Source organism: Columba livia, chromosome 9, assembly GCF_036013475.1.
Source record: "Columba livia isolate bColLiv1 breed racing homer chromosome 9, bColLiv1.pat.W.v2, whole genome shotgun sequence".
Taxonomy (NCBI): Eukaryota; Metazoa; Chordata; class Aves; order Columbiformes; family Columbidae; genus Columba; species Columba livia.
In genome coordinates, this window is record NC_088610.1 from 939,217 (window position 1) to 966,637 (window position 27,421).

At 43.4% G+C, this 27,421-nt stretch overlaps 2 protein-coding genes across 12 annotated transcripts in view; both read right to left on the reverse strand.

Annotated features, from left to right (window-relative positions):
• Positions 1–479: 479 nt before the first annotated feature.
• Positions 480–20,581, reverse strand: DHX36 (DEAH-box helicase 36). Of its 2 annotated transcripts, none has more exons than XM_065073373.1 (25): positions 20,562–20,581; positions 19,265–19,386; positions 18,261–18,462; positions 17,498–17,536; positions 16,213–16,383; positions 15,181–15,260; positions 14,151–14,225; positions 13,860–14,026; positions 13,225–13,306; positions 12,616–12,756; positions 11,479–11,581; positions 9,832–9,919; positions 8,964–9,019; positions 8,786–8,850; positions 8,179–8,322; positions 7,461–7,578; positions 6,730–6,828; positions 5,564–5,737; positions 5,182–5,268; positions 4,455–4,538; positions 4,260–4,359; positions 4,083–4,173; positions 3,103–3,223; positions 2,397–2,549; positions 480–1,397 (listed from the first exon to the last, which is right to left on the reverse strand). In XM_065073373.1, exons 2-25 carry the CDS (start codon positions 19,369–19,371, stop codon positions 1,212–1,214), a joined length of 2,733 nt encoding a protein of 910 aa, XP_064929445.1. In that variant the 5' UTR covers positions 19,372–19,386; positions 20,562–20,581; the 3' UTR covers positions 480–1,211. The 2 variants fall into 2 exon arrangements, with proteins under 2 accessions (XP_064929445.1, XP_021149830.2); XM_021294155.2 differs by lacking the exon at positions 20,562–20,581 and adding an exon at positions 20,153–20,400.
• The window catches only part of GPR149 (G protein-coupled receptor 149), an 85,340-nt gene continuing 78,480 nt past the window's right edge, over positions 20,562–27,421 (reverse strand). For 6 of the 10 annotated variants that reach the window (XR_010474556.1, XR_010474559.1, XR_010474557.1 and 3 more), the window contains 2 exons: positions 22,738–24,839; positions 20,729–22,026 (listed from right to left, as the gene is read on the reverse strand). Coding sequence is in view for 2 of the 10 variants with exons in the window: in XM_065073378.1 (XP_064929450.1) it covers positions 24,267–24,839 (573 nt within the window). In the remaining 8 variants the exon portion in view is untranslated. Of the gene's footprint in view, positions 20,648–20,728; positions 22,027–22,051; positions 24,840–27,421 lie in introns of those variants that run through there. The other 4 variants (XR_010474563.1, XR_010474562.1, XM_065073379.1 and 1 more) reach the window with 4 other exon arrangements.

Here is a 27,421-nt window from a genome sequence, read left to right on the forward strand (position 1 = left end):
GGGCCCGGGGGGACCGGCGGCCCCCGGGGGTCCCGCAGCCCCGGTGGGGTCTCACAGCCCCGGTGGGGTCTCACAGCCCCGCTCCTTCCCGCACAACCGGGCCGGGTCGGGGCGGGGGGGCCGGGCCGGGGCTCCGGCCGAGAGCGGTGGCGCCCAAGCCCGCTCCCGCGGCCGCGCACGAGGCTTCTGTTGCCTCCCCTCCTCAACGCAGCGCACCTGGGGCACAGCAGGTACTGACCCGAGGGGAGGCAGGCTGAGCTACATGAACCTTTCGCAGCTGTGCTGTGCAAATAATGAGCTTGGCGTCCTTGTTAACCCATGGAAAGCACAGAGTAGTCACTAACACTTATTTCTGCACAAAATAACTCCAACTGAGCAGTTCACAGTATTTCTCAAGCTAGTCACCTTACCTGAAATCCTAAACAATGTTCTCAGAGAGCTGGAAGCATTCAAAGCGTTAACAATTAGAACAGATGAAATAACACTGTAAATAAAAGACCTTTAATGTAATCCTATAACCCATACACGGACTGCTCTAAAAAGCCTCAGAAAGCAATGCAAGCTGGCAGTGCGCTCCACGACGACTGCTGACTGACCGCGGCTCCTGTAGCCTCAGATTTTTGTCAGTGGTGATGATGGATGGGCGCAGAAAATGAACAAAAACTAACTGAAGGGGATGAAAGGCAGAAGAGGAGGATATTTCTGAAGATTGTTTCCTCCCACAGTACAAATTGGAAAAGTGTTTTCAAGTTTAGTTTAATTAAGCTGTAATTGCTTTCTGTGGCACAGCTGGAATAACACACAGTATAACTATTCACCACCCCCTATTAAAAAAACTTCTTTTGAGATGTTTCTACCAATAGCAAGAGCAGTTCAGGTGTTATTAAGCAGTATTTTAGCAGGTTTCTTTGATATCTGTTACCTGGTGGGTAAAAAACCAAACAAACTACAGCAGACAAGAACCGTACATCAACTGACATTGCTAGCATTGCATCTTCCCTCGGAAAGCTACACTGAACACAGAATACCATGCATATACAGATATTACCGACTGTTTCAAAATAACTGGTCTTCAGTCTGAGGGCATTAGCAGCTTACCCTAGAAAAGTTTTTCCTTTAGCTAAATAAATGTTATAGAAAAAAAAAAACAAAACAAGAAACAAAACAAAAGAGGTGAAGGGGTTGGTTTTATGGATCCAGAAGGAACTGTGTCAACTATAGCGTTCGCTCTGGAACCGCGGAGCATAGTTCCTGGCACTTTCGTTCTCCTGTGTTGTGATTAAGTCTATAATAGCTGTCAGCACCGCCGTATCCCTGGATTTAACGTCATTCCAGTCCACGGGATGTGGGTTTTCTATTTTTTCCTGTAGAAGATCATCAAGCTCTTTTCTTAAATTCTGTAAAGAGTTTGTTGGAATGAAGAAAAAAGAAGATAAAAAAAAACAGAAAAGAGAAACGAGAAAAGAAAAAAGAGGCCATTAGAGCAACACACAGCATTACCACAGCACGTTCAAACCCCTTTACACCTGCTCTTCTGTCGACTCATTGCAGCGTTGCTGTCTTTGGGATCAAAAGCTGCTTCTCAAAAATGATCAGTTTTACCTGTTATGGCAGACGACAATCTCTTTAACAGGCTACGTGTCCCTTAGCTGGCTATTTCAGGATTAAGAATGTTTGACTTAAAGGAAGAAGCAGGTACGATTTCTAGGATGCAGTATCACACAAAGCTCCGGTCAGCTCCTCTCCCCTGGGACTCATCACCGCTGGCTGACAAGCCCCAGCCTCACGTTTCCACACCCCCGTGGACATCCCGTGGGCCGATCACAGAATCACAGATCAAGTAAACCTACAGCTTTTGCTATGGATGACTAGAGATTAAGCTCTTCAAATCTCTCACTGTAAAACACGTTTATAAATCCTTTAAATCCACCGTGCGACTCTTCCCTGAAGCTTCTAGAGTTTTTCAATATTCCCATGAATTTTTCAGCAGAGGCTGCGCCGACTGAAGAACATCACAGCCGCACTTCTGATGCCTCAACAGGGACACGCCCTCATTAAATCAATTACATCAGATAAATACATAAACCTGACTGCTCCTATGGGCAAACTATGGGAGTACACTGCTGTCTGCTCCTGCCCAGTTCACCACGGGATACAGACTGTTCAGAATGTTATTTTTACTACTGTGTGTTAACTTGTGTTCATCTCCACACCTTAAGCAGGTCTCTCGTTTACTTTGTGTACTTAAACTGCTTATTGGGAATACATTTAAAACATTATTATCTCCCTACAGTGAAAACTCTGTAGGTAGACAGTAATTTCAATATGCAGATACCTCTAAGAAGAATCAGTGTTACGCTAAGCCTTTCATACACTTGATTACCACACACAGTCACCTTAACTAAGTTGGCTATTCTTGCTGGAGACTGGAAAACAATCCACTCATCCACAGCGATGGTGTCCTGATCTTTGTCCTTCTGAATGGATATATCTCCTCCAAAGAACAAGAGACAGTATGGAGACACCTCCGTACAGTCATACAAGTAGATCTGCAAGACAACAAAATTGCCCAGTCACCCTTCAAAACATCTGAAATGGCTTCAGTAACCCTTAATGAAACTGCTAAGTTTCAGAATGTCATTATTCAGAGTCATTCACAAATTTGCAAGACATATCTGAAGCAACTCCTAAGTTACATGAAATCAGATTAAACAGGAGCAAAAACGGCTCCGGGTTCCATCACACAAGTGGTGAAATGAAACCAACTATTCTGTAACAGAGGGAAAAAAAGTTTCAGCATATTCAAAAGTACAACACTGGATTCAAAAACATAATAATAATGAAAAAATGACACCTGTCATTGCCAGAACCTTTCAAACAAACATAAAACCCCACCCAACCAAAAAACCCGTAAGTTAGTATAAATTATTTATGGAACAATACCACCAGTATGACAAAGAACAAAATCTGATGGCATGTAAAAGAAAGGACCCGAGACAGGAAGGCTGCAGACAAAGGCACTGCTCACGTCCCCTTCGAGCCCGGACCCAACCTGCTCCAAGAGCTACGGCAATGAATTACACAAACACAACGTCCACGTACGCTGCTGGTTCTCATCTTCAAGTGGTACACAAGCCAGTTATAATGGAACTCTGTTTCTTCCACATTAACGGATTTAGGATGAATATTAACTGTTCCATCTGTCTTGGTGCAAACTTTCACCCTTAAGAGAAAAAAAAGTTTTTATTTTAGGATTAAGATCTTGGAAGTTTAGCACAATCATGCTCCAAATTCAAAACCACTCCAATTACCCACTCGTGTTCTAAACTCTGAAGGCACACGGATATTCAAAGAGACTTTAACTCCTTTCCCAAAAGACTGAATCTACAGGATGAATTTTTAGACATCTCTCTCTGCATTGAAGAAGTTTGAATTCTTTGCCAAATTTCCCTCTTAATAAACCCTGTCGTTCTCTCAAGTAGAACAAATGAGTGGCGTTCTTCTTCCAAATGAGTGACTCTGAGTTAATGAATCTGGTGCCACACACCAAGTTTCAAGCAATTTCTTGCAAACACCACATAAGGAACCTGCACATCTGAATTCTTTGCTGAGCCTGGAGCAGTGTCAGTGTGGAACAAGGGAGCAGTTCCACCTGTCACCAGTCTGGGCGGGGGTCTCTCTGTTGTACCATGGGACAACAATCAACCGCTTTGGTTATATTAATACTTCCTACCCGAAATCACATTTCCCTTCTAACATTATAGTGTTGTCAGACAAGAAAAAGCAGAAACCACGTACAAATGCATGAAGCACAACTGTCCTCCTTCCCACATTTCAGAGACGCGACCCTTTGGGTGCAGATCACTGAGTCTCTGCTCCCTGTGCGCACAAGTGTTCTGCCAACGTGGAGTCCAGCGTTCTGAGAGACACAGGGTGGGGAGAGCCCCTCCACCAAAGTGCTCAGTGCAACAAACCTCTCGTGCAGTGGATCACAAAACGGAGCCTTCCCGGGCAGCTTCACCTCAAACTACCCAATGTGAAACACACCTCAAACACAAACCAACGTTATACCAAATCCTTACATTTTTCTCTTTTTGCTAAAGCTTGGACGGATCTTTGCAACTTTTGGATATAAACCAGCGCAGATGACCGCTTTGAGCAACTTCTCGTTATCTGTAGAAGACAGCGAAGTAAATAACACAGTTCTTTAAACTCAGATTTCAGCTATCAGAGATTTTCCATTTCCTCCCACCGCTTGCCTGAGTTGGTATTAGATTTGGGATCCTTGGGGTCTCTGCTGTTCACAAATCCAGCCGCAAGGAGATGCTCAGCAAACTGCCCTTTCATGTTATGCAGCATCTAGGAAACAACAGAAGTTGTCCCAGAATGATGCTGTGCCAAAAGCTTCCCCCTCCTCCCCACAGACACGATCCTCTTAACCTGTCAGATCTTACCTGGAGGGTATTTGAAGACAGGAAATACTCCCAGCAATAGTCTTTCTCAGTTCGGAAACCACGACGCCGAGTCTCTTCCCAGCCCTAAAAATAAAAACCGTAAAGACATTTTTAAATGAACACCTACTAAAAAATTAAGGACAACAAAAACTGGAGGCCAACAAACAATATAGTTCATTTTTTTTCTATAAGTGAGAAAGCAAATCCTTCGACCTCTTTGTATTATGCATACATAGTACAGAGCAGCAAAACGCAACTTTACATTTTGAATCAAAACCTTCTTTTTCTATGGTGAGGAATAAAATCCAGCTGAATTTTCCAGAACTCCATTTGTTGCTATTAACAGACCTGGGCAGAAACTGCATTCCAGGCCATTTATTTCCTCCTCTTCTCGCCCCACCACTATCCAGCATCTGCAGTACTTCTGAAGTCAGCTTCAGCCTCTTGGAGAGGCCAAGACAACAATTAATGGCTTCAGCAAAGGAACTATAACATTGTTTTCTTGGTCTGCTCTTACAGGCCTGTCCTCAAGAAATTAGGTTCATGAGCCTGAAGACAAGACACCTCAACACTAGTAGAGTGAAAATTAATTTCGTTTTATGTTTCTGTAGAAGCCAAGATAAAAATATTTCCGAACATAAACTCATCAGTTTTTCCTTAGAATAAACCGTATTACTCAAAATTCTAGAAGAAAAAAACCCAAAAACCCAACTTAAGCCATGCCTACCGTGAAAGCATTCACCACAGTCAGATGATCACTTTTAGTATTCTTCGACAGCTCCTTTCTTCTTGCATCTGCTACTTTCTCTTTGCCCTAAGAATAATTAGAACCTATAAAATAGTCACGACTGACACGTCAGTTCTCTTTCCCTAATTCAGGTACATATACAGAGCGATACTTTGTATGCCACATACATGGAAATTAAAGCTGCATGCACTATTCTGTAGGCAAAGACAATACCTTCATAGTATGCGAAGGCAATATTTTACTAATAAAAATGTAATTCACGTGAAAGTAAGACTAAATGCTTTTGAACATCTCAGTAAGTCCAACTATCCTTCTGGGATTCTTAAAATCTTATGTGCAATTCTCCTGTCAGGAGCTGTACCAGCGGAATGACGAAGGGGTCCTTGAAGCTGAGGCTGGCCGCAATGGTCAGCACGGGGTCCAAGCAGCAGAACAAGGCTCCAAAGAGGATCATTTTTCCAATGTGCGGTTCGACCGGTAATCGCGCTAAGTGGACACCCAGTGGAGTCAGCTCTTCTTGTCTGTCCAAAGCATTCTGTCAGGAGAGGAAAGTTAAAAAAGGAAACAAATAAAAGCAGTATTTGGAATTCCTGGAAACAGGCACTATGGCTGAGAGCAAGGGCAGCCCGGAGCGGAGAGCACAGCCAGCTGCAATGAGCTGCGGCAGGAAAACGACCAAGCAAGTTACGGAGAAAAAGAAGCATCTAATTAGAGCCAAGAAAATGGCAATAATCTTCAACTGTGGTTCAAGTGGTTTACTAGGGCTCAGTGTCTTTCTGGGCGACAGAAATACTTGAGTGTTTAACACTTAATTCTCCCGATCAAGACTATTTTTAGATTCACGTCTTACCCACAATGTCACTTCTGTTTTTATTTACTCTACCCTTTGCCACTATACAGCACTGTCACAGAACACCACGTGTATGGCTGAACTTTCCTTTTATCTAAACTTGTATAGAATCAGGCCAGTCTAAATACTACTCTTCACCTCAATCAGATGTTTCAATTTATTGCTACAATTGATTTGTACAAATAGTACCAGGGCAAGAAGTCAGCAGTACAAAGTGTCACCAGTGTCTTCCCCGGCATGCAAAGGGGCGATGACATCCAAGATCCTTCTCCTTTACACTGATCTTTCCACGGAAAATGCATCTCAACTCTCCACTGATCTGACTGTGATAAGAAGGCTCGGTGGATGCAGCTACGAGCAGCAGAGTACAGAAGCAGTGAGGTAAATATCTGTAGGGGGAACTTAAATGCAAGCTGCAGGAACTACTCTATGCAGCTCATAAACATCATCTGTTATGTGAAATTATTTTCTCTGGTCAGTGAAGATATGTATTTACATCTATATATAGATATCTATATTTATATCTATATATCTATATCTATATCTATACACACAAAGGGTCTGCCACAATAAGGGGTTGTCAGACCTGGACAGTCAGAACTGTCCGACACCAGAAAAGGGCAGTAACATGGTTCTAAACAGATTCTTCTTCTCATGTACATCAAGCAATACTTTACCAGCTCCATTAGATGATTGATGGCCAACATTACAGCATCACGAGATGGGGGATCCATTAGTTTGCTCAGAAAATAAGCAATTCCACCAAGCTTTAGAATCTGAAAGAAAGAACAAAATCCTAGAGCAAGTGGAGAAAGTGGCCAACTAAAATCCATGGGCAGTGACCACACTCATTTTAAAAAGTGTGAGTAATTCACAGCTTGAGTTAGATTTTCATTAATTAAGAACTAAGGGCAAAAATTTAAAAATGTATTAAAAATGAAATTTGAAACTAAGCACCTACTCTTCATTCAGCAGGCATACCCATGTATTCCCTATGCGTATGCAAGCAATTCAATACAAACTGCCAAAAAGGAAACTCACGTCAGTTCTAAACCTACTTTTTAGTGAAATCATTTTAAGACATCCTGTCCTGGCACTGGCATCACCCACGCTCCTCCGACTGAACGATATTTGGGGGCAGAGGGGAGGAAGCATGGTCTGAATTGTTGTTGATAGACTTGAACTTTTATTTCTACCAGACAATCTTATTTTTCCTGGGTTTGTTGCATCTAGATACAAGTATGCATCTTGCAAAAGCTGCTGCAATGAGCTAAATATATTGTACTTCTGGTGTAACAGTTTGGACTCAAGACAGCCCTGGGCTCACAGCTGTATTAACCTCATCTCTCAGTCTCTTATTGCAATGGAAAAGCAGATAACAGATCTGTTGGAAGCTTCCCATGTTTACCTTGATTTGTAAACAGAGCTCTTCCAGAGGCGTCCTCAGGATCTCCGGTAACTGATAATCGTCCAGAAGGCTTGCGCGCAGCCCATTGTAGAGATGGTAACAGTGGCCTGGTTGAACTCTGGAATTATTTAAAGAAACAATTGCATTCTTTTTTGCCCTGTGAATTTATGATTGTGTTTGTTTATGAAGAGCTTTCCAAAACACCTCAAGGAATCAGAAATGAAGTGTATTCAATTGTTAAAGCCGTTTCAGCTTTCTGAAACACAGGCCCGTCCACAGGAGCAAACGCATGCGGAGCAGACACCTCATCAACCGCTCAAATGAGTCACGAAGAGACCAGAGAAGAACTGAAAGTCTCAACAGGAGAAAACAATTCCACAAGGTATTTTGAGAAGAGGGAGAGAAATTGTTAAAAAAATTGGTATATAGCTTATGGATAATAACTTGCAGGCAGCTTTCACGGTCATGTACCATAGCCTCACAAATCAGGTGTGAAGGCAAGCACCACCAACAGAAATTTTTAAAAATATGGGACAACTTCTCCTATAAAAAAGCAGGAAACTCATGAGTTAAACCCTGTACAGGTTGGTTTCCTAGAAAGACAAAGTAACCATTCTTTCCCTAAGGCAAGAGGGGGCTGTGTCAGCATCTGCTTCTGGACATAAGAATAACAAAGCAGTATCTTTAGTATCTTTTCTAACTATGCCATTATTCTTACCTTCCTGCTCGGCCCTTCCTCTGCTTGGCATTAGCTTTACTAACCCACTCTGCTGCCATTGTGCTAATGTTGTTCTGGGTGTCAAAGTGAGTTTCCTTTATTTTGCCACCGTCTATAACGAACACGACATCATCTATTGTGATGCTGTTTAAAAAAAGAGAGAAGAAACATTGCAACTCTTCATCTTTGCAAGCTTGACCTAGGATTTCAAAGCCTCTCTCCACCCCCACCCAAATTGGAACCACAATTAAAAAAAAATTGTAATTTCATGAAGAATTACGTTACTATGCAGTTCAAAAAAGAGCCTGATTTATCCTGCTAGGCCTGGCAAAAGTCAGCCCATGGGGTCCAAAGCCTGCAGGAGACAGGCAGCTCGCATTCCGCATGGACAACAAAGGCCAGTCTTTGTAGCAACATCATCATGTTTTAATTGTTTAAAACAATGAAAGGAAAACTCCTGTTTAATCTACAAAGATTTCTAAAGATAAAGTGTTATAAACACATGGCACAAATAGAAAAGCAGATATTTTGGGTTTACAGTTTAGATGACCACTTCTGTTCACTTGGGTAACCACCCCTTTTCCAGTCCGCACAGCTAGCCATTTACCTCGTCTCTGCAATGTTGGTAGCAATCACGATTTTCCGTACTCCTGGCGGGGTCTTCTTAAACACCTGTAATTATCCACGGCCCGTTTATATGTTTGCCAAAACCAAACACATGCTTAATTCATTTTTTGTAGTTGCAAAATGTTACTTTATTGCGTAACAACAAAAGAGAAGCATACCTGAGTCTGGTTAACAGTTGGCATCAATGAGTGTAAAGGTATGATAATAAATCTATCTGAAAATTAAAAATCAGTAAAAGATATGGTGTAAGCACAGAAAATTTAATTTTACAGGAAAATCAAGTATGCAACTAAGTCTACTGTCTGACTCTGAATTCACATGTATATTTATTGTAATGGCAAATTCTAAAGTAATAAGCTATAAAGGGTTTTTTTTTAATTACACTATGATGACTTGACAAGAAGTTATGGATTTATGTACAATAATTTTTATTTCATTTTAAAACTCTCAAATTATTTAATTGCTGAGGTTCAACAAATAAACTGACACTCTCCATTTTTCAATAAATTGCAATTCTTTCTGGAATTTTCACATCAAGTACAAGATGACTGACTATTGAACAGCCAAGAGCACAGTCAGACACGTCAGACGAAACTATCAGTGATGCAACCAGGACAGAATAAAGCGTATTGTATAGGCATAGAGTGTTTAGTGTCCAATTCAAAAAGCTAGGAGAAATGAACAGGCTTTAAAAGCAGCAGACAGGGAAAGAGGAAATGAACACAGAATGAAGAAAGAGATTAATTTGGGGTGGAAGTCCCAGCTACGTGAAAGGACACAGGAAAAAGATGCAGGTCAGACTCTCAGTTGTTCACTCCTACACTGAGGAAAATGAGTGATTATCATTAGCAGATGAAATGCAGAAAATACAGAATACAGCAAGTGCTGAACACACAACAATCACCTCGAGAAACAAGAAAAACCCCACAGTGTAACACCAGCAGTCACATGCAAAAATTAAGAGTGTGCCACTAACGCCATTTCCATGAAAATTACATGAATTTCCATGTAAAATTCTGTTTTTACCTGACTTAAACATGACTTGCGACATCAAGAGATCATGCAGAGTGCTGATATTGTCCCAGCCTGGAAGAAACACCAGAATTGCTCCCTCCTGTACACAGAAGAGGCAGCGAAAGGAAAAAGGGTTAGAATAAGTTATACGCTATGAAAAGAACCAGCTACTTGCACACTAGTACAGGTGATATTTGAAACCACATTGACTCAAATTTGGAACAAAGTCTGTAAGATTGCTTTTTACAACAGTTAGCTACTTATATTTATCTGAACATAACAGATAAAAATTCGACTTATAACATTTTCCCCCTGCCGTGTTTTAAACGACGCAATGCCAACACTAGAGGAATTTGAGCTGCAAGTAAAACAAAGAGAAACTAATGTATAATTTTCAACACAGGAAGGACAAAATATGAAAACAGCAACTCATGCTTGTTATCCACAGCTTAAATGATCTATCAACTTAAATATTATTTAGTATTTTCAATAGTAAAAATTCTCTTTAAGGAATCAGCCAATGTGTCAGCTTTTCCACAGATGTTTTTGAGCTCAGAAACAAATATATAGCTTCAGGTTATGACAAGCTACGTATGTTATGCCCATGGTAACAGACTGTTCCTCCTTCATCTTTGTCACTGCTTCGGGCGCAGGACCCTTCTGATATTAGTAATAACTGACAAGGTAAGGCACATTTGGGGAGAACTGTTACTGCAGCTGTCATTAACTACTCATCTTGACAAGCTGAAAGCAGGAAGCGTCTCCAAGCTGCGTGCTTGGTAAATGGGGCCGGATTTTGCTGGGCTGGATACAAACCCAGGCCCCACAGCATCCCAGTCGTGTCTGGATCACCCAGGCACAAAACCCGTCAAAGCCAAGTGCACAGTGCAGGTATGAGGCAGTGAACATCAACTCCAACAACTGCTCTTCCCCTTCCCTCACCGCTGAGGAATGAAGAACAGACGCCCAGTTGTACACTGAAGAGCTTTTCAGACAGCTTCTGCTGCAGTTTCACAAAACGCTGACTTTCACTGCACGCTACAAAGAACATCACCTTTGACAAATGTGCCATCACAGAAAGAACTACGAGTTAAAATGTAATTTGTAATTATATTACTTTCCACCAAATAACTAAGGTGTATAATTAACTTGAAAGTTTCTTTAAAAGCTTATTCAAAAGAAAAAGAAAATAGAGCAATCTGAATCCGAACGGCAGCCAAACCTTCAGATATCTGTCCTGTTCTATTTAGAAGACAGTCCCTACTGCCAGTGAAAGAATTCAGGCTCTTTCTTCCCCTTGCTCAGAAGGAAGCACAAGTGAGCGTATGGATCACATTTGTAAGTCTTCCAGGTTTCTCCTGCACACAGCTCCCCGCAACGCCCACACCCCTCTTCCAGAAACGCTGAGATGCGTGCTCCCCTTTAAACGCGGATTCTATCCCACCACTTCAACAAACACAGTAGCTAACTGCATTCTAAATTCAGGGCTTAAAGAGTAATTAAATATTTAAAGCTGTTAATGACTTCTCAAAAGAGCAACAGAAAAAACTCTTCTTTGTATCATAAGCCGAAATAACTATCAGCTCCGATGTTCCCAACAGTCACAGACCACAATTCAGTCAAATCATTAGAATATGGTGATAGGAGAGAGAAACCCACCTCTTCTTCCAAAACAATGTGCCTGATAAGTGCTGCTATAAGATCAAGGTCAACCTTGTCATCATCCATCATTTCCAAGGCACCTATGGTACCTGCTGAATACCTACAGCATTGAAAGCAAACACGTCGGTAAGTATTAACACAAAGTCCTGCAGCCCTGTTTCTGTTACGAGGCTCTGCAATCATGCATCTACATAACCCACTGCTGTTCAACTTATTCTTTGTTCAGTTACACCTCCGATGTACTCCTGAGATTTAGTTTAGAATGATTATCCTCAGTTTAGAACACTAAGTTTAAGAAACGCCATGTTATGACTGAACTGCATTTGAAGCATTTACACCATCTCTCTCCCCGTCATGAGTTATCTGGGACCTGAGCAATCTCGGTTTACCCTTCAATTTATCCCTCACAGCAAGTACAGGAGGCACCTCATCTGTCCAGCCTTTTGCTTTCACAGAAGCCAACACTATGGAAAGAATTGCCAGTGGATTCAAAGGACGCGGTGGGAGAGGGCAGGAGTACAAAGCAGGGAGCAGAGCACAGGCCAGACAGACACGGCATCGAGGACTTCGCCCTTGGAAAAGGGAGATACAACCAAGCCACCTACGTTCACTATTGTTGCCATATTATAGACAGTCCCAAAATGCAGAGGACAAATAAGACAAGAGGAAGAACAGGAAAATGCTGTTCCTGAAATGAATCAGCCAGGCTATCTAATTAATCATCTTGTCCAGATTACCAAACTAGTCAAATGCTGGCAATCAAAAGAACGTTTCAAGTGGAAAATCTCTACTGCGTACTGAAGGGGCAAAATTATTTAGCTTGGTTTTATATCACCACAGAGGAATACGAAAGCATTCTGAGGAAAAGGTCGTGGTGGGGTTTTTTGTTTTGTTGTTTTTTGTTTGGTTTTGGTTTGGGTTTGTTGTTTTATTGGGGTTTTGTTTGTTCTTTTAAAAACCAGCACATTTAAAAACCAGCATATTTAAAAACCAGCAATTCCAGCACTATCGCCTTCCACAGCAGCAACTATCACATTGTTAATAAAAACACGGTAGTATAATACAGCATTAACTTATGTTTCTCAGCTAAGACGCGTCTAAAAACTTAACACAAAGGAGTAAGTGGAGAACAACCTGCCCCGCAGCTGCCGTAAGTACTCTGGCCACCGCTCCCGGTACAGTGCCTCTTTTTCTTCTTTTTCTGGCCTGCTTACGTGTCCTTGCATGAAGCCTTTCTTCCACCGCGGGCGCCGATCGCTGTTCTCCGGGGTATACCTTTACATTTAAACAACAAACATGACCACATTCGGAAACCCAAGTCATTTAAAGCCAGCTGCATGGCAGTTTTCAGAACTTGGGAAAATATGCAGCGCTTTAGCTATATGATGTAAGGTAGATACTTGAATTTCTTTTCTGTAAGAAATCCTACTTATAAAAATAGGTACCATTTCTAGCAAGCATGAGAATGCGTAGGAAGAAGTGACTAGCTTGATTTAGTAGCCTGAAAATTCACCACGCCAAAAGCAAAAAGAGACAAGTTTTCTTCCTCCTCAAGCCAACATTTCCAGTTCGCTATGTGCCATCTTTAATTACTGTTAAACCTACTAAACATCCCTTGAAGGTTTTCCCTTGACAATTTTCCCACAGGTTATTCATACCAAGATAATATTTGAGAAGGCATTCTGTGCAAAACAAACAAACAAAAACCAACCATCTCTAAGGGTGTTCAGAACATACACTTACCTCAACTTCTCAATGACATCTTCAAGAAGGTATTCTGCCACAGGGAACGTGAAGCCAGGTATGTGAATCATGGGACAGTTGTCTGTCAAGGAAGGCATAACTCACTTTTTAAATAGCAAATAAAATACTGAACTGAAATAACAGAGGCAATAAGCATTCTTCACTATTTTTGCAATATAGTTGCCAAGTCCATAGGGTTTTTCTGTTTATTTTGAAATTACCGAGGAAGACGCCAAATCCAATTCCAAATAAAGTTGCTGAATAAAAAAATACAAAGGTAGGAAGCAGCATATTGTTCTCCAGCACGTTCACCTTGTTTCAGCTACAGGATAAAGCTGGAAGACTGAACAACTAAAGGCTTCAATCTTGTGCACTCACACCAAGACTTCTAAACCAGGGTAAATACTAGTAAATATTTAATATGAAAATACTGTCTGAAAAGCAGATACAGAAGCAACGTATGCTCACGATCAGATAAAACTAAGAGAACAGGCATCTCAGGCAGCTGGCAACTATTTGTAAAATTGAAGTCATCGCCTCTTTTGATAAAAAACAATCCTAAAATTTGACTATGCATTATAGTGTAGAAGCCTAAATTACTGAAGAGGAATATTCATAGGAAGCTTTTCACCTACCAAAATACTCCGAAAACTTCTCTGCATTTAAAGTAGCACTCATTAGTATGACTTTCAGATCCAAACGAATATTCAAAAGATCTTTAATAATGCTCATTAAAACATCTGACTGAAGATTCCTCTCGTGGATTTCATCAAGGACTACGTGACTAATGCTGGACAAGTGCCTAAAATGGAAGAGCAGGAAGTTAAATATTGGGTATTAGCAAAATTAAAAAAACAGAGCCAAGACTGTTAGAAAGTAGTCATTTCATGATTGTATTCAGTCTCTTAGTAAATAGGAAAACTTACTTATCTGACTGGAGCCACTGCAGGACAATTCCTGTGGTACAGTATAAAATGGAACCTTGTTTCCTCGGTAACCGGCTGAAAGAGATGCATTAAGAATGCCTCAGTTGTCTCCTGCATTTTCCAAGTACTCTAAAAACCTGAAGTGCAGTCATTACAGACGCTGTGAAGTGCCCCGTGCTCCAGCCTGCCCGCCGCTCAACGGGAGAACAAGAGACCAGGCACAGCTGCAGATGGGGAACGAACCACTGGTACTGACAGGAGCCCTGACTTCCCAGACACCATTTGTACGTTGATCTGCTGACCCCAAATTCTCGCAGCTACCTAAGCTCAGCACCGATGACACCTAAATATACACCAGTATGACATTATTGATTAAATAGTACAGAAAAATAGAGCTGAGACTCTATAAACTCAAATTAAAATGCTGAAATTACTAAACTGTCATCTCTCACCAGCATTTTTACTTCAACGATAACTGAGATTCCATTATTTGCTGGTAACATCTCAGTTATTTTTTTTTAATTACAGATGACTCCAAACTTAACAGCTTTTGCTCTGCAGCACTAGGGCTACAGACTCTTGTCAGTGCCCCTAACTGTATTACCCGATCCCAGCAGGATTACTCAATACCTAAGTAGTAACAAATACATAGTGTTCCACAGAAACACAACTTACAGCATCCTCTCCTTTAACATTTCAACTTTTCCTTCAAATTCATCATCAGGGACACCAGCTTTATCTCTATCTATAGTAGAACCTTTTAGAAGAGCTGGAAAAAAGGACTTACTAGACAAAGGACATTTTGGTGCCAGCCACTGTCACACACTGCATAAAACACAATAATTGCACACAAACTTTTTGGTAAATTTCAAAATCCTTCTTCCCTACTCCAGTTACTCACAGGAATTCCTTCTGGAGAAATTATCAGAATGAAAGCAGTCTCCTATGTAAAGAAGTACTTTTTGAGTTTCCTTGCTTGAGCAGCAATAGATACCACTCTACGTGAACACACGACACCTGCCTCTCTTACCTCTGCAGCCGAATCTGGTATCCTGTGCTCTTGCCATTACCACAAGCTTCTGCCCTTTCTGCAGCAACTCTCTCAGCCACCTTAGAAAAATAATTAAAAATCAAACCAGTGCAATAAAGACATTTTTTTCAAAATCCCACAAGGCTGATCTATGATTTGGACATCAGCATGGAATACCTAGAGCCAGGATGTTATGTCAACAACAAGGAACACCCTGAAAGTCACTTTCTCCTCCACTAAGAACAGCGTTTCCTGTCAGCGACCCAAGCACAGGCTTGTGACCCAGGACATGTTTTAAAGGAACACAACCACCCAGGCATTAGCAACACGCTTCCCTTTGAGCAGGTGAGCTTTTCCTCATGGGAAGGAAGGCTCTATAATCATTTGATACGTAACTCGCAAGAAGAGTAATTACAGTGCACTTAAAAGCCAACTTCTTTCTTGCTCATTAATGTACCTCTAAAGGGCCTGACCCAACATTAATTCACATTTGCACTGCCCAAATCCATTAAAATCACAACATTAGCGTTTACCTTAATTCACATTTGCAGTGCTCAAACCCATTAAAGTCACAGATAAAAGCCATGATTAAATTGGGGGAAGAATAAGACTTGCAGTGCTGGTATTAACGACCAGAACTTACGAAATATCGCATTAGTGTATATTGACACTATTGTTACTTGCAATAGAATCCAAGGGGACTGAAAACAAACACACAAAAAACCATCTTCACTGTCCACCACAGGCTGAACACTCATCTTGATCTCCCCATTTTGTGTGGCTACACGTGAGGGCAGAGCAGTTGAGAGATGTACAGCACCCACCTGCTCATTTGGTGTTTTTCCAGATCTTAATTCCATATAATCTAGCAGACTGTCTACTCAGTTCATAAGCTCCCCTGTGGATCCTAGGCCCAGTAAATGTACATTTTCATTCCAGTATTTTAAGTAAGGCAGTAATTTTTCCTCAGGCTTACTGGGAATAAAGATAATCCCAAGAACTAAGTTACCGTGTTTGTCAAACGGCACTTACGGAGATAGCGCTGATCCTCCTGGGCTGCGTACACACGATCCTGCACGTCGAGCCCTTCCCTCGCTCGATGTAATCGTCCAAGATGAACTGTGTGACTTGGGTTGTCTTTCCACAACCCGTCTCACCACTTATCACAGTTACTCTGTTGTTGTTTATAAGGTTTACAAGTTCCTGTTTCCAAACAAAGAGAAAACATTTATGGTATTATTATTCAACACAGATTTTAGAAAGATTTTGACAATTCTCTGCTGCAAACTTAGAAGATAATGTCATAGCAACTAAAGAGACAGATACTTATCTGTTTCTCATAATACTAAAAGTTTAGCTTAAACCACACAGAAGTAATTTCTACACGTTTACATCTACAACCTGTAAGGTTTAAAGCACATAAAACCTGAATACTAGTTTTAATTATTTAAGATCCTATATGAAAACACAAAATAACTGAAACGAAAGCCTGAAATATGTTTTTTAACCTTCCTCCCTCTCACTTGCCTGCTGTGTATCTTTGGTGGCTGCAAGCAAGCATTTTCTGTTGGGCTGCAAGACTGTAATAACTGAAGATTTTCAGTGCAACACTGTTATGTTTCTTATACCAATAGTAACAATTTTTTTACACTTTAGAAAGGAAGCTCACTAATCATTCATTGGACCTACGAAAAACGCCGTAACAGAATACTCATATCATGTCTTTCATACTGGTGGCATCAAATGAAGAATTAACATCCATTTATAATAACCTACACTGTCACTGATTTGATATTTGACTGAGAAATTAATGGCAGTACCAGCCAGCAGTACAGCCATAAGGTCTGTGATTAAAGAGATTTAACCTGCGTTATATCCCATCCTAAATTGGGCAAACATTCAACAAACGGCCACCATTTTATATATATAAGAAAAAGAAAGCATGACAATTACTCTATATAAAGTCCAATAACTAGGAATATTCTGTAAGTTTAATGGACAGAGAAAGAAGAAAGGACCTACACTTAAAAAAAGAAGAAGAAAGTACTTAAGCACGCAGAGCATTCAGCACCACTTCCACCACTAACGCTGCCCCTACCGCCAGAGCCGCACGCAGCCCCGCAGGAACTCGGGCACAGCACGAAGCAGCGAACCTGAGCTACTTTGTGCAGAGAACTCAAAGCCAGTGTCAGAACCTGGGATGCTTCAGCACCTTCATAAAAGGCAACAAGGGTTTCCTGTCTGTCCCAGCTGTTTTATCCTGGTTTACAACAGGGCAACAGTAACATGTGTTCTTTCCAATTAAATACATATTTACCTGTCTCATCCCGTATGAAGGAAGCTTCTCTCGGAATCTCTGGGGGAAAAGAAAGTAACAGTACATAACTTTAAACACCTTTACAGCAATGAAGTAATATACCTGGTTTAATCTACGACCTAAACTAAACCAAGAAATAACATGACAAACTATTAGGTTAACACACAAACACGGGCCCACTAGAAATAAGTTCATGTTTTCAGTTTCATTTGATTTAGCAGAATTATTTCGAACCAACAGCTCCGTACGTGAAGAGGTACGTATGTGCAGCTGCAAGACCAGGGCCTGGGATCAACGGGAGAACAGTAAGACTGTTTTATGTGACAACTTTACATATAGCTATTAAACACCATATCTACATAACAACATAACTACACTAAACAACATAAACTACATTTTATAGAGGCAATTCCTTCAGAGCCCATTTTGGGGCTGTTTTAGACATAAATGCAGGCAGACAATATGTTTAAAACAAAAAAAACCACAAACAACCAAAAACCCCCACAGAAACTAAACAATGTGTAAGCTTAAAATGTTAGATTTTATGGAATCAGAAGCTGTCACCGAAAGCCTGTTTTCTAATCACTGCCCTACTGACAGATATGTATTTTATAAATTATGAACATAATTTTTAGCCAAAATAGCATCATGACAACTTCCCAATATAGACCTCAAGAAGTTATGTTTTCTGGTTAGCTTAATTAAAACAAACCTAAACAAAACTGACAATCAAAAGCTTTCTACATAGCACACGGAAAAGTACCTGCATTTCAATGTATCTTGGATCAGATTTCTTCTTTCTTAAGTCTTCTTTAAGTTGCTCATCTAAATCAGTATCTTGCTCATTTTTTTCGAAGAGATACTCCACATCCCGATCGAGGAATGTTTTCTCTAAGACGGGTCTCTGTCTCACAGGAGCTTTTTCAGCCTCTGGTTTCACTTTCGCAGGCTCTTCCGGAGCAGGTCTGGAATAAGCACAGAGAACAGAAACTTCAAAGCTTATCCAAGAAGGGCTTGGCCACGCTGACCCATTCACGGCAAACCTGAAATCTGGTTTTGAGACACGACACCCACAAGCTGCTTGGCCATCAGCCGATGGGAATACAGAGTATGTCACTAAAACAATTCAAGTCTGGAAACTACCAGCCACCGTAAGTTTTTCATCCGTATATAGAAATGTACCATGTTTTGTTAGCTTTGTGTAATACAAAAGGACATCTCAAGACAACGATCACTTACGCGCCGGCAGAACTGCTGCCCTGTAACGGGATCACTCAGCAGAACGGAGATCCAGACACCTCATTTTAGTGGCCTCTGAGTAACAACCTGACTGCCCATTTCACTGCTATTTAAAATCTGTTACGTGCTCAGAATGGACCATAATTCACAGAGGCCGAGAAAACATTCCAAGACTGCACAACACCTGAAAAATGGAGTCGAATGCCACCTCTGGAAGAGTAATTCCACTTGCCAGGGGAGCTTAAACATTCTGTATATCTACTTTAACAGGCCTGGAGATCACTTACAGGATTGTACGATTTTAAGTAAAAATGTAACAGCCCAAACTCAATGATAATCTGGAACGGGGTTTTACAGCAACAGTTATAACCATTTCAGTGTGACAATATATGGGGGGAAAACTGACTATATTTCTTAACTTAGATCACTTACTAAATGTAAATATTTCCTGATGTATCTTTCTGCCAGTTTGTGGGAAGTTTCTTCAACCCAAAGTAAATAAAAGCATTAGTAACTCTTTCTCCTTACCCCTCTTCATCCCCAGACCACCAGGACATGGCTTCTTGCTCTTTTTCATTTTTGGTTTGGACAGTATTCAACAGCTGCACAATCTGCTCTTCCCTGCGTTCATCCATACGCACAACAGCTCTCTAGTTAAAATAAAACACAGTTTGCATCAACACGTACTCAACATACCTACAGATATGTTATTAACACTTAAACATCAAACTAGTGAGACTCTTTGGTATGATGAGGAACTTTTAAAGTTTCGCCTTACAAGGAATTTCGACATTCAGAAACAAACATGCAAATTCTGCTGGGTCTCTTTAGCTTGGAAGAGACTGAGGGGGGACTCATTCCTGGGGATCAATATGGAAAGGGGGAGTGTCAGGAGGATGGAGCCAGGCTCTTCTGGTGACAACCAGGGACAGGACAAGGGGCAATGGGTTCAAACTGGAACACAGGAGGTTCCATTTAAATTTGAGAAGAAACTTGTTGGGGTGAGGGTGGCAGAGCCTGGCCCAGGCTGCCCAGGGGGTTGTGGAGTCTCCTTCTGTGCAGACATTCCAACCCGCCTGGACACCTTCCTGTGTAACCTCATCTGGGTGTTCCTGCTCCATGGGGGATTGCACGGGATGAGCTTTCCAGGGCCCTCCAACCCCTGACATTCTGGGATCCTGTGAAATTTTTCACCACGCTTAACAAAAGTGCCCGTTTCTCAGACCAAGGCAGTCCCGGGGAGCCCGCTAGAGGCGGCTCTGCCCCACAACCGCTGCCCAGTTAACGGGATCAATTAGGCCGCAGACGTTCCCCGCCGGCCCCGGGCATCTCCCGCTCCCCTCCCCGCTGTCCCGGACGGATCGTGCCCGTGGGGAGCGGCCCGGGGTGCGCTCAAAGGCCGGCCCGGCCCCTCACCTGCTGCCGGTCCGTCTCCTTGCTCTTCTGGCCCTGCTTCCGCGCGTACCACAGCCCGATCTCGCGGCCCTTGAGGTGGCTGGGGTGACGCCCCCGGCCGCCGCCGCGGCCCCCGTGTCCCCCCGCGGACGAGGAGGAGGCGGAGGAGCCGCCATCGCCGCCGCGGCCGCGGCCCCGGTCCCGGCGGTGCTCGTAGCTCATGGCCGCCCGGCAGCCGGCTCGCAGCGCCGCCGCCACCCGCCTCATCCGCCGCCTCACTTCCGCCCGCCGGCCCGCCCTCCCCTCTGCTCCGCGGGTTCGAGTCCCGCCCCGACCGGCCCGACACCGCCCAGCACGGGGACACCGGCACGATCGCGACACACACCCGCGAGTGCAGCGCAACAGACATTAAATAAGGAAATATATTCACCGCAATATGTCACTGAAGTTCATCCTGCTCGCATCCCTCTCCTTGTTTCAATGTACAGATCTAGGTTTTGACGTCCCTTCCTGAGGCTGTGGATAAGATTTTGAGAAAACATTAAAACCCGTCTCCAGCACTACGTACAGCGTTATTACCCATATTTCTGTGAACCAGATGGCTATTCCTATTGTTTCTTTTTAAAACAGAACATACATCTTCAAATACCTACCAGTCTGGGTCTGCTGGCTGCTGTATGTGGTGTTTACTTTGTCCAACTTGTCTTGATTGTTACATGAAACCTTTATAATTAGATAAAATTATTCACAGAATTCTTTTTCAACAGTTAATTAACGTTCTTTTTGTTTCTTTACCATTGTGCACCTAAAAATGCTTCTTCAATCTCATTTCTTTACATATTCTTTTGCCTCTTCTTATTCCCTGGTAAGATCTACACAAGTTTTGAAATTATTAGTGTTGAGATCTCTGAAATACGTTACACAGTGGTTTCCAAACTTCTCCCAGGCACAGGACTGCTTCTTTCAAAGGAAACCATCTTCTCTTTTCTCCTCTGCCGACAGTTTACCCACTTAGCCCAACGCCTCCCGGCGATGGGCTATGTAAAGAGATAAGAACTAGGTATTCGAGTCAAAGATCTGTGTATTTTCTTTCCTTTCCCCTCACAAAACACTTCATGCACCTGAGTAGCCGCTTGTTTTGCTGCCAGGCTTATCCTTTCCCAGGGTATCTCCAAGGAGCTCGGATTTTAATTTGCATAAAAACGAATAGAGAGCAAGATCTGAGACATCCACAGGGCGAGCTGACCGGAGAAAAGAGGGAAACGGGGGACCAAGAGCAGAGCGAGCAGGGACCGGAGGATACGGGGAATCACTGAAAGGCAGATGACGGGAAGGAGCATGGCAGAGAACTGAGAAATCCAGCAGGCAACGTCCTTCTGCCTTACGTGTCCACATCCTGCACCTGCAATTCGCGCAGCCTCGGGAAGGACGCTCCAGGGCTGCTGCGAGATACGTTCGCTAGCAAGATCAGTACAGAAAACTTACATTTCAGCATCTGGCCGTATGTTTTATTTCAAGAAGCACAATCCTTGAAGGCATTTGGGATTCCTGGGCCTGGCCCTGTGCATTACAGATTTATTTTCTTATAGCTCTGCTAATGTAATGTTATTCTGTAATGTAATGTAATGTTATTGTAGTGTACGCAAGTGCCGCTGGAAGGAAGCTCTGACCCGCTGGATATACCGCTTACCAAACGTGATCTCACCAATTATTTCCTAGCTCCTTGCTTTCTGTCCTCAGCTTTATCCAGCCCATGTCCCGAGAGCAGGGAAGCCCCAGCGCTGACTCACGTCACCTCTTCCAAGGGATTCTTCCAGCCAGCCGCTGTGGTGCCTGAGCACAGATGAGTCTCTTTCAAGTCGCCTCCAAACACGTTGCTCTCAAATGTCAAGCTGCTGCTGAAACACGTTAAAGGTCACACAGGAAAAAACAACAGAAGCGGAAGAATTTTTTTTTCCCTTAAAAACCGCTATAAAGGAATTGTTTCAAAAATCACGTCCAAATACATTTCATCAAATGACAAACGCAGACAGCTTAATGCATGAATAAACAAGCCAGGAGCAAATTTCCTCAAACAGCGAGTTTTCCTGTACTTTGTGCAAGGAGCTGAAATCTAGTCAGTAATTACAACCTGGGTTTTCAGACACTTGAAATTGTTTAATGATGTGAGTCATTTAGAGCAAAAAATAAAATCGTCAGACATTTGTACGTTATTGAATTTACAGATCCAATAAAGAAAACGTATGTTTTACTACAGCAGCAGGACAACGCTCTACAATCAGGCCAAGCTCTGGGTCACAGCTACGCAGAATTTTAATGCCTCCAAACGTTAACTCTTTGTAAATATATTCATCAGAGACTAAACACATCAGCACATAATCCTGTTAACACCGTCCAAATCATTTCCAGGAAAACAGAACAGTGACCACACTGCAGTTGTGACGGACAACATCCTCCACCACAGCCTTGCCACCCTGATCTGGACTGTGTCCCTTGCTATAAGGACACTTCCTGCGTTCCTTCTATACAACACGAAAAAAAGCAAGATATTCAGAGCAAAACGCCTCTCTGCTGTGTATGGTTATAGCTTTATTCCATCAACTTACCACTGACAGTTCCTTCCACTGTAGGTTCCTGTTAAATCCGAAATGTAACTAAGAAGTGGAACTAAGAGCCCTGAGGTGATCTGAGAGCCCGTTTCCACCTTGGCAAGGCAGCCCGCGACAGCACAGCTTGCAGAGCATCCGCTCCGCCTCAGCACCTCCAGCCTTCGGCGCGATGTCGCCAGCGCCACGCCGCTGTCCCGCGGCACGGCCGCGCCGCTCGCCGTGCCGGGCTCGTTTCCGCCGATCAAGTCGGCAGGCGGCGCGCCCGCTTGTTTTCGTGACTCCATCTCGAACGCTGCATTCAAATGGACACGAGATTTGGCCCTTTTGCACTGTCGGTTCATAACCCACAATGGAACCCTGAACATGGTTGTGCTTATTTTCCCCTGCACGTTCCCACCAAGGGGAAAACTGCGGACACCTAAATGATGATGTTGTCACGCACACCTCTGGAAAGTAAATCTATTCGGTAAAGCAGCAGAATCATTTTAATTCAACTGCTACAAGTCCTGGGAGTATATTTGCCTCTGTTTGACTGAATGACAAACCCTCAGAAAAAAAAAGCTCTCAGTCAAAATGCACAATCATTTCAAGCATATGCAGCATATTTAATGTAAGGCTTGAGGACTCCATTGCTTCCACCTTGGCTTGTGTGAATTTGTCACAAAATAAGAGTATTCACTGGTTTAAGGTTGGTTTTAGACTTAGTTCTCGGTTCCTTTAAGTCAGTAGGGAGCTTTATTCAAATCACTTTTGACATCCCACCTCTTCAAACGTTTCAAATGCTGCTTCACCTGGACCGGGTGCAGGTATTCTGTACGGCTGGGAAACCTCTTAACTTGGTGAGAGATTGTGGAGGCAACGAAGGGAACTCTCCCGAGTAACGGGCAGAAAATTCATCAACATCTGTCACATTCGATCAAAGAAATGTCAGACCACGAGCACATTTCAGTTTCACAATGTCACATGTACACAATGTGCACACTTGTATTTCAGCCACCCATGTTCCAATGTCTATACAATGGTATTACATATGAATCATGTACATAGGAGAAAATTAAACCATTTACATATCTTTTAACCCTCTAGTCAACTAAATGAGCTACTCTTGGGTTTGGCCACAGCGTTTCAGACGGATGTTCCAAGTGCGGCACGTCAGTAACAGCAGAACTCGTCAGCCCAAACCGCCCCGACCTCCCTCGTCATCCGCAGGTTCCCGTTCTCAGACCCCCCGGGGCCAACAACCGACCAAAGCTGCTTCTTAACACTCTGGTCCGGATTCCTTTTAGACACAAATGTTCCTCAAATAAATAGATCTATAAATAACTTGAAATAAACAACGGAAAGCTGTAAAGCGTTCAAGTATTTGTTATCCCATCCATATATCATTAAAAGTTTTGATCTTTTTAACAGCGTACCGAAATAAAATTAATTTATGTTAGCAAAAACAATTGGCATTGTATTTGCCAGAGTACCTTGAGTCAAGAGAAGCAACGGCTATCAGTTTAAATACCTAAATTAAACGCCGTTTAATTGCTGTTGCCATCTTCTTCCCGTTTTCTGTATGCTTTATTCAACATCTGAATTTCTTCCTGATACCCATCTCTTTCCTTCTGCTGTTTTTTACTGTTCTGTCGATGAGCTTCGACAGTGTCTGGGATGGAGATGTTGATATCGCTGCCGGGATTGTTTGACGGGATGAAGAGGGAGTAGGAGGCGGTTTCCCCTAAATCGCACGAGACAAACCTGTTTTCTTTCCGTGAGTAGCGCAGGGACGGGGACCTGACCTGCGCCGAGGACTGGCTGATGTTGCTGATGATCGACACAGTGTCCAGGGCCTCTTCGTTGTCACAAATCTCAAGAACCTCTAAATGAATTTTAACACTCGTGTCAGCGAATCTATTAGGAGACTCCTCTGGGTCTGGCTCATGACCAACACTTTTAGATCGATACACTTCGATTTTCTTTGCCGTGGGTGTTATTTTTTGCCCTTCCGTGCTTACCTCGTATGTCGACAAGGAGAGCGTTTTTCCCGTGGGTGCCTGAAGAGATACAGTTCCTTGGAATGCACACAGAGGGATGGCTAAGGCCCCGCCTGACCGCTGCAAAAAGAAAGAATGACCATTATTTAATGCTAATTTTTGAAGTTAGAATCATTTTAAAAAAGCCAATTATGCTTAGTTTATCAACTTATTTTACCCTTGTAGATTTTCCCTTGCACTATTTTAGAAACCTGGAATTCATGTCTTTAAAGAGTAAAAAGAAGTGGTTTTAATTCTACACTTCAGTATAAAAAGCGAAGTCCCGAGGACCGCGACTCAGCCACAGCTCATGGACAGACACGGTGCGTCAGAACAGTCTACGCGGGCCGTCCCGCTGCAGCTCAGGGGCGCCTCGGCAGTGCTCTCCCTCTGCCTACCCCAGACCAACACAACGATCCCCAAAGCTCCTCATCCAGTGACCAAGAGAAACGAGGACTGGACTGCTTTCTGCAGGTTTGCACCGCAGAAACAGCAAGTTGGTCATTTTCAAAGCACACATCCACGTTTCAGCAGCCGAGCCCGCTGCAGCACCACCGACGCTGCCACGTTTGCCCCAGTCCCTGCCCGCGGGCGCCGGCCCTTCCCTCGCCCTGTTTCACTGTCTGTGGCCGGTGTCGCTCCATCCGTCCCACCGAGGGCTGCCCGTGGCACAGCTGCTCCCGCGGTGCCGCGGGCTGCTCTGCCCGCTAGGATCTGGGACAGGCATTCCGCTGGAGAACGGCACGTACCGGCACAGGCGTTTTTAACAAGCACAGACAAATATCACAATGAAATACACCACAAATGTACTTGTTCCTTAAGGAGCGCTGATGCATTATGAACAGAGAAGTCTGTGCATAATTGATCAAGCAAATTCTTTCTTTATTGAACTAAATTATCCACCTTCCAGATTTCAGAGAAGAGAGAGAGCAGCTGTTGTTGCTGTGAGGCAAACCCTGCCCTGTCCCCTCCTCACTTCCAGTGTTCAAATGCTCCTACTAAGGCTGTTTATGGAACCCAGTAACCTCAGGGCCTTCCCTGAATAGGAAATCAGTCCGATCCCTACGGCTTTTCTGGGAGCGAAGGGGAACGTAACTTCACAGAATCTGTTATTGCAAACTGGCAGAAACCAAACCGAAACACCCTTTTTATCTGGTTTGCCATGAAATAGTTATACTTACGTGAAATATTAATAAATGCATACTAAGCTGCAAGTACACTTGGAGAAAAGAGCCCTGCAGTGCGGGCCGCAGGGCGCCGGGGCAGGCGCGTCCCTCTGCCGCCCTCACGTCCGCAGGAGCCGAGCAGCCGTCTGCCGAGCTGGGCGCTTGGAGGAAAGTCAGGAACCAGCTCTCAGTGCTGCTTCTCATGTATTTACACGTCAGGTTCAAAATAACTTCAAACTCTGGTTCACAAGCGATCAAGAATTTATTCTGCTAGAGGAAGCCTAGAAAATTCCGTAAGGCTAACGTATGAATAATTCAAGTACCGAACATTTCTACATACTTTTTGCATTTTATATTGAGCATAACTGGATTAATCCTGTTACAAGGATCTTTAAACTCAGTGGTCCCAGTTCTCCAGCGCTCAGAACCTGCAGAGACCACCGTCCAGCCCGGATAAGCCCAGCCTTCCCAGCACTGCCTGGCAATGTGTTGTTTTGGGGAGCAGATGACTGCACAGTGGGGCAAGGAAAGCAGGAGCAGCTCCGTTCGCCAAACGAGTGATCAATGAATACATCATCTCCCGAGAACAAAGCTGAGAGCCTTAGCTGGGTAACACTTGTTAGCAGTGGAAATCAAAGAGAAACTGTTCAGAGCCACAGGACCCGAATGGTGGCTCACGTAGCTCACGCCTCGCTTCAAGGACAATAAATCGCCGTTGCAATATGGTAAAGGCCAGTGGAGAAAAAAAAGGTTGAACAGAGGAAGAAAGGCAACACCTAAGAGCCTGGAATTCCCACATGATCAAGGGGAAGAAGGAAATTTATTTGGAGGATAGTCCAGAGCTGCCCTCCCTGAACTGTGCATGACGGCTGAGGACTCAGACGCCCCAAGTCTGACCCGCTGCCCAGACGCGGCTGCCGAGCGCCATCCGAGATGCCAGAGGATCCCAGAGAGCCTCAAAAACCCTTCAAATATAGCAGAGGACTACTGGGAGACCTCCAGAGGCGGCAGCTGGTGGCCAGGCGGGACAGACACCCTCTCTGCTGGTTCCGCGTGCCCGCGTCAGGGCAGACGGACTCCAGCGCAAGGCAGTTTGTAGACTCCCTCACGATTCCTAACTTTCAGTGTCGGGAGTCCCAGGCTCTGCAGTAAGAAGACAGGTGTAACATTAGTGTTGCGGCGAAGCAGAGACCACACCAGAGTGTGCATGGTGTCCCTGGGAAAGGCAGGAGGGCCCAGAACGGAGAGCGGCTCCCGCCCGGCGCGGGGACACAGCCGCACCGCCGCGGGTTTGCTGCATCCCGCCGGGCCACACCGCCCTGCCAAACACAAATATCAGCCGTCTAAATAAAGCCCTAATGAGTTTGCATTCCTAATTACTTCGGTGGAATACAGCTCTAGCTGAAAAGTTCTATTTTTAGAATGTTTCCAGGAAGGATCCCGACGTTTCTTTCCAAAGACAATGTGTTTTCTGTTTGCTTTAAAATAGATGCTAAG